Genomic DNA, 7,183 nt, shown 5'->3' with positions numbered 1-7,183 from the left:
CAAAGTTTCTAGTACTTTTTTAAAGTATAATATTGCGTGAAACATTTTTCTCTATGAAGAGGACCCATACAAAATTTACACATATATCTTGATTCGCTTCGAAGACGAAGACTATTCGAATCACCAAAATGCAATGCAACGTGTCGAATTTTCTCTGAGACTAAGCTGTTTTTATTTCGGGTTCGTGCATTTATAGTCTTTCATAGCTTGACCTGTACGGTTTCCACCAATGGGATTGATCTCTTCTGTGTGGACGAGACGAAAACGGTTAATACATTGACTATTGATGTAAACACTTAAATGGACAAAGTAGATACAATGTATCAAAGTAATTGACATCTAAAGACAACGTGTAGAAAACACGGGTTTGTCTCGTGATCCGTCCGTAACAGATGGGGCGCAAAACACGAGAAAACTCGTGAGCGGTCCTTAATGTGTTAATACAGCCGGTAGTAAAAAAAAATAAAGAAAGTATAGAAAAGAAAAGTAGAAAGTTAATAAATTAATGCTCAAGAGTAATATTCACAAGTTGCTTGTTTTCTTGTAGTTACGACACAGAAAATGGCATATCTGTGGCAGAGCAAGGCGCGCCGAAATTTTCTGGGCCAAATCAAATCGAATCCGTACGAGGTCAATTTAGTTACACAGCACCAGACGGTACACCAATTTTGGTTACTTACACTGCCGATGAGAATGGTTTCCAAGCTAACGGAGCTCATTTACCAACGCCACCGCCAATACCAGTGGCAATACAACGCGCTCTGGCTCATAATGCAGCTCATCCCGAAGAAGAGGAACCTTACAGAAGATACTAATAAACAAATACGTTGTTCTAACTAGGGAAAACTCATGCGAAATATATCGCGACAGTGCAACATAGAAAATACAACGCCCTTGAAACCGAAAGCCACCGCCCTTGATCGATTATCGTTCAAAATGGAATCCTACGAAAGGAAATTAATAAAATCTTTGATACTCGTTATCAAATTTACGTGCTGTATGCTGTCAACGAGTCTTGCTTGCCTGTCAAATTAGAACGAAATTTCAAATAAATAGAAACATTTGGAAGATCTGGTGTAGATAAAATCACAGAAGTCAATACAGTTCTACTGATTCAAATGAGCAACAGCTTCGTTCAAAGTGTTTCGCCTTAAATTAATGAAAAATTTACATTCTCTCGTAGTGAATAAACTTTGAACAAATAATCCTTTCCCGAGAGGTTATTTTAAGAAAATTTTTGAAAATGACGTGCAAATAAGATCACTTGTTTTTAGATCATTAGTTTGTATTAGATTTTTAGAAATATTCTACTGCTTACGAACACTTTGGACGTTACGATCAGAATCATAAGTCGGTTTTTAATATATGATACATACACACTACCGGCCAAATGTTTGGAATCACTGTTCATTGTAAGTTACACAAAAATTTCTAAAAAGAAGTTAGCAATTTTAAGAATTTTTTGTCATTCGAATCAATCGAAATGAGGTCAAGTGCTATTGGTTTCCACAACATTTCAAGTTTATAAATAATTAGTAGCAGATTCAATATTTATGTAAATTGACAGATGATTCCAAACTTGTGGCCGGTAGTGTACATGTTACGAATGTAATAAAGTTCATATATGTACATATAATGGGTAAAGAATGTTGCAAAAGAATGGGAATATTTGACAGTTTTATGAAGAAAAATTTGTATTTATACGTTGCTTCGTCTAGCCTTTCTATGTTGTACTGCCCGATACAATACCAGTCTACCGATCCTACTAACCTTATTTTGAAAGCCTGCCACGAAAACTACTATTTTGCTTTATATAAATCCTAATGCAGGAAGACTACTTTTTCTTAGACATATATTTTTCGTGTACCCCTTAATCTCAGTTATCACACCTTGTTCCGTTGCACATAACAAATGTACACGTGATGTGTATACTATATTTATTCAGACGAATAAGTATGCAGGGTGAAAAATTAAGAAATGAAAAAAGGGGTGCGACACAGAAAAGAAGAGAGGGATACACAGACAGGAGAATCAAATTGTGCTAATCTACATGTTATACTTTATTGTAATGTATAATAAATATGTATAAAAAATACACACACACACACACATTAATGTACATATATATATATATTAATATAAATGTTACAGTCATTTGTGTATTGCGTATTTTACACATAATGTCACACCATAATCCATTCCATGCCAGCTACAATTGTGAAAATATTCGAACAATAATATGTTGTTGACGTAACTGCAGCAATTAGCATTTTAATATTTTTCAAACAGTACCTTATTATCTTGCGCGTTTCTTTCATCTTTCATATCACATTTTACTACAACGTAGAATTGTACGTACAACTGTAATGTACTGTTCATATTTTTGAAAGGTGTACAGAATATAAAATATACGAATGTTTATTAAAATTTTATATTCTTATGTTTATTAAACACGATCACGATACAGCGCCGAGCAAAATTTCATAGTCTGATTGGATAATAGAACAATAATTCCTATTCCATTATTTAGAAGTGTACAAGCTCGTATTGAGCAAATATTTAAAGAAGTGTGTAATCGATGCTTTTCAATTTTCATGCATTAAAGGAAAAAAAATTACGCATCTTTACTCCCATCGAACGGTACACCTCTGTTTGTTCCCAATGCTGCTTTTCGATTTGTTTATTTATATTAAGTTGATTTACCACATTTTCGATATTAAAAATAATGCTCAAGAGAGTGCTAATAATCTAGCAGTTTAACGTCGCAATACTCGATAAACCGATTGCTATCTTTCATCGAGCTTACTGATACTTTATTTGTTACGAAGAAAATATACGAGAAATTGTTTCTATCTATTGTATATCCGAAAAAATGATTCAATCATGTTCGTTGCAATAGTGACCTTTTTGTTTAATAGAAGAAGTTCCAACCTTTATGTTACAATAGCTCACTTACCTACGTACAAAGCTAGATCTAAATAAACAAAATAGACAATACAGAACTAATAAAAATTTGTTTTATCCTACGCCTGGAGAAAAATATTGACACGTAATAGTAACAATTATATATTTACATATTAAATCAATCTAATTTATTATTTTGGTTCCCGGTACTTCGTTGAACCTATTTGGTTACGAATGTTTCAACCATTTTCTTTACTTCGTTATTAACTTCATTCCATTCTTCCAAGAATTACAGTGTTCTGATCTTTTCGTATCCTTTTTTTTTTTTTAATCGACGCCGGATATTTTCAATTGAGTTTGAGTCACAACTCTGCGGAAGTGTTTTCAAAGTATCCTGCTGTGTTATGTAAAATCCATTATTAAATAATAATAGTCATATATAGTGGAGCATTGTCTTGTTGAAAATACGAATTAGACGGTGAATTTAATTTCCCAGCACACCTTTTACAAATTTTCCTACAGAATATTTGAAGAAACTTCAATAAATACCAATCCTTCAAGTCCAAAGTGAGCATGGACACTTATTAACACGTTAAGCGCCATGTCAGTCGCCGGCGACTGACGCTATACTTTCCGTTCAGGCCGTGTCAGTCACCGGTGACTGACAGTATACTTTTCGTTGGTCGTCTTCTGTTTATAGTTCGCATGGCCCACTTGACGGCCAAGTGTGGCCTGAACGGAACGGTAAGCAAAACAGGCTGGGCGTTTAACGTGTTAAACGCGTTTTTCTCGAAACCATGTCTTTCTAAATGACTGACGTGATATCTCAAGTTCTAGTATGCACCTTCGGTGGATGTACCGTTATCGTCTGAACCAGAATTATGTCAAAATGTATGTTTTTCTGATTTTTAAAGCCTCTGAAAGACGAAAAATTGTCGACGAAATCGTTACACAAAATTCAAAGTGCCGGCATTTTGTAAATTTTCACTATTTTCTTTTCATTCTGGCTCACACCATAGTCACAGTCGTACTAATCAAGAATCCTTTTGGTTTTCTCATTTCGGACAAACAGAATGGGCGGAATCGTGTCAGCTAGTAGGACACTTTTTTTTTAAAGGGACTACACTGAATGATATATAATTCAGACAGTTTTGATTATTTTCACTTGAAAAAAATTGTGAACTTTCTTAAAACATGAATAAATACGTATGCAAAATGCCGATACTGAGAAACTTATACTTTCCTTACAAAAAAATCCCTAAGAAGGACTAAAAAATGACACTCTAGACTGGAATACCCCCTTAAGATACTTTACCAACATTTCAGTTTCACTTTAGCGCTTTCTTTATACCAATACGGACCCCGCCTGTTTTAAATACGTTCAATTTATTGTCATTTCAGAGCAACATTTTATTGTAAAATTCAGTGTAGCTTCGTTGGAAAAATTCTTTTGCAGTTTCTATGCTTTTCTTTCTATTAGCGTCGTCAATGTAAGACTTTCTTCAAGTTACACCTACAAGGTATCAAGTGAGCCTTTTTTTTTTTAATGGTATAGGCCCAATTTTGAAGAAAAAAAGAAACGAGTTAAGGCTAGTTTCAACTACATAGATGTCTTCTTTTCATATTTATAATAACAAAATCAATACGCTACAATATCCTCATGAACTCTGTCGTTTGCCCATTGCGTTGATATTGTTACTTTACGCGTCAATGCTGCACGGAGTGATTAAACGCTGACAAATTACGTAGGTTTAATAGGTGTGAGATTTTAGGAAGAATAACCGAAATGCCAGTCGGATTAATGCTAATGGTAATCGTAATATCACGTTAAAGGTGAGTCAGTGAAAGCAAATCATCGGTCTCCTGTCCATTGCACAACGATCGACCGACCGACCCATCGCATGAATGTTGGTAAAAGGATTCGACGCATCCTGTGTATCATTTTTATAGTAAATTTCGCACCTCGAAGTTTATAAAATCCGTCGAAAATGCTCGATCAATTTTGAAGTTCACTTCTCTTGAAAACTAACAGACTCGTAAATTTTGTATCGAAACACTTCATTCTCCACTTTCAGTTTATTTTTACATATAAAATCATCTTCTGCTAGGTCGTACCATCCGCCTCTCGCCACACCCTGTGCAGCGTAATTGGAAATGCTATACTAATTACAAAATATCACGAGGCAATTGGAAACTGTTACATACGTAACTAGCTTGTGTAAAGATACAAATGGAAATTGTTTTATTTCTTTAAAAATAACGCGCATCATCTATGTATCTGCAATCTTGTAATTCAAAAATAGTATGTAGCCGAAACAACATTAACGGATACTAATAAAATACACCTATCCCCCGATTTACACGGTACTTTATTTACACGATTTGAACCAGTTGCGTTCACAGCAAAAGTCATCCGTGAAGGACTTGAATTAGGGCGAAAATTGGGTAATCATTTTCTACAAAATGACCCGAATGTTGAACGAGCTCTCCTATTTCATCGAGATATTAATAAACGCTTAACTCAATATAAGGAGGTCTATAAAGATTTGATCAAAAACCAAACACAATTGTCAATTACGGATTTCATTACCAAGGCTCGCCGATCTGAAATTGTTTCTAATTCGTCTAACATCGAACTTGAATCGCATCAAGTACTATCGAGTGATGAAAGTGACATCATACCAACCAGGAATAAAAGATTAATAGTCTACGAAAGTGATAACGGTAATTAAATTTTTGGTGAAATTTTTTAATTTTTACTTCTTCTTTCTATATGTAAAATGAATTACATACACATACCTTTATATTTTTATCGTTTTATGAATAGACCGTTATTTTTATGTTTTTTAAGATATATTTAGTTTTATTTTACGTTGAAATAAATGACTGAATTATGCACATTTTAGTTTGTTTTCGATTTACACGGTTTTCGAAGGAACCTATCTTCGGTGTAAATCGGGGGTTAGGTGTAGTTCGACGAACTTTGTTTTGAAAAATTAGTTTACTGTAAGAAATATGGCAAGATATTCCATTTTTACAATTGATACAACTCTTTATACACGTAAAATATTCAGTGAGCTACGTGGCGGCCTGTACAGACTGGAAAACAATCACTAGAAACATCATTCTTAATCAGATTACGTTGTATCTCGACAGTCGGACGATTATACCGATACAAGTACACTAGAAACACGGTGTTCTTGAAAAACAAGCGACACAAATATACAGGGTGGTCCACGCAACGTGTGCACCGTTATCTGTGATACGAGGTTGAATCTCCAACTTGGTATCACGTGAAGAAAATTTTCAAGTAATAAAGTGAAATTACTCGTTAGCTATTAGGTTTAGGGCTAATAACGGTCGATACGTTTTTACTTAACAATTCGATACTCTACCATATTTCGGTATAAAAAATATAGTATTCTGTTTAAAAGAACAAAGTTGACCTTCAAATCTCCGAAACGCCTCCACCTATGAAAAAAATTAACGCACTACATAGTGTACCCTTTTAAACCATGTAACTTTTGTATATAACATTCTTTCGTGCAACGCATATTTTGGAAGTTACAACGGTGCACACGTTGCGTGGACCACCCTGTATATTCTATAGTCGGAGGACGCAAATTTTACGGAGGACTTTATTTTTCCTTTTGGATACAACTCAGCAATAATCAGCTGACCATTGGCATACAATGTTTCCACCAATTGGCTACGTGTGTACGTCTTAAAAATCATAGGTTTTTACACCATTCTATGTTTTACCAAAACGGTATATAAATCTTTACACAAAGCTGCCGATACTACTTCCAACGATAAATAATATTCGTTTAAAACATCCCTTTATACGTTATGTAAATGAGAAAATATCGTTTGTTGAACAAGCCAAAGTCAGAAGACACTCTGAACTAATACATAGGACCTAATTATCCAGTACACATTGTTATATATAATTTGTCAATACCAAGTGAACAGACGTCTGATGTTTTTCTTTGCCTATATTAATTTCTTGCAAATAAGTTCGTAATTTCAAGTGATTTCCTTCTACATATTATTTGCTACAACTCTATACATAATGTATAGTCTCGTGTGTGTTTGTAAAAAAAAAAAAAAAAACAATAACAGACTAGACGCAAGAAAACGAGCAGAAATATGTAAACTTATAAGAATAGTCTATACGACTATTTAATTTATCCATTAATTCAAACGAAGCGAAAGTCTAAAACCAAAGAAGCTGATCGGTATAGGAGAAAGTATAAAATACAAAACATAACGGGTACTT

The 7,183-nt window shown here is 34.1% G+C and overlaps 1 protein-coding gene across 1 annotated transcript; it reads left to right on the top strand.

The window, feature by feature from the left end:
- The first annotated feature begins 392 nt into the window (after nt 1-392).
- Nucleotides 393-927, top strand: LOC108571016 (endocuticle structural glycoprotein SgAbd-1-like). The gene is made up of 2 exons (XM_017932983.1): nt 393-418; nt 530-927. The coding sequence occupies exons 1-2, from the start codon at nt 393-395 to the stop codon at nt 813-815; spliced, it is 312 nt and encodes a 103-aa protein (XP_017788472.1). The 3' UTR covers nt 816-927.
- Nucleotides 928-7,183: the final 6,256 nt, after the last annotated feature.

Source organism: Habropoda laboriosa, unplaced genomic scaffold, assembly GCF_001263275.1.
Source record: "Habropoda laboriosa isolate 0110345459 unplaced genomic scaffold, ASM126327v1 scaffold97, whole genome shotgun sequence".
NCBI classification, from domain to species: Eukaryota; Metazoa; Arthropoda; class Insecta; order Hymenoptera; family Apidae; genus Habropoda; species Habropoda laboriosa.
Note: the sequence above shows the minus strand (reverse complement) of the source record. Positions and strands in the feature narration are given on the sequence as shown.

What these genes read in the sequence shown, in the direction of transcription:
- LOC108571016 (XM_017932983.1), top strand. Translation starts at nt 393, where the DNA reads ATGGGGCGCAAAACACGAGAAAACTC. An exon ending in CGCAAAACACGAGAAAACTC is followed by an intron (nt 419 to 529) that starts GTGAGCGGTCCT and finishes AATATTCACAAG; the next exon opens with TTGCTTGTTTTCTTGTAGTT.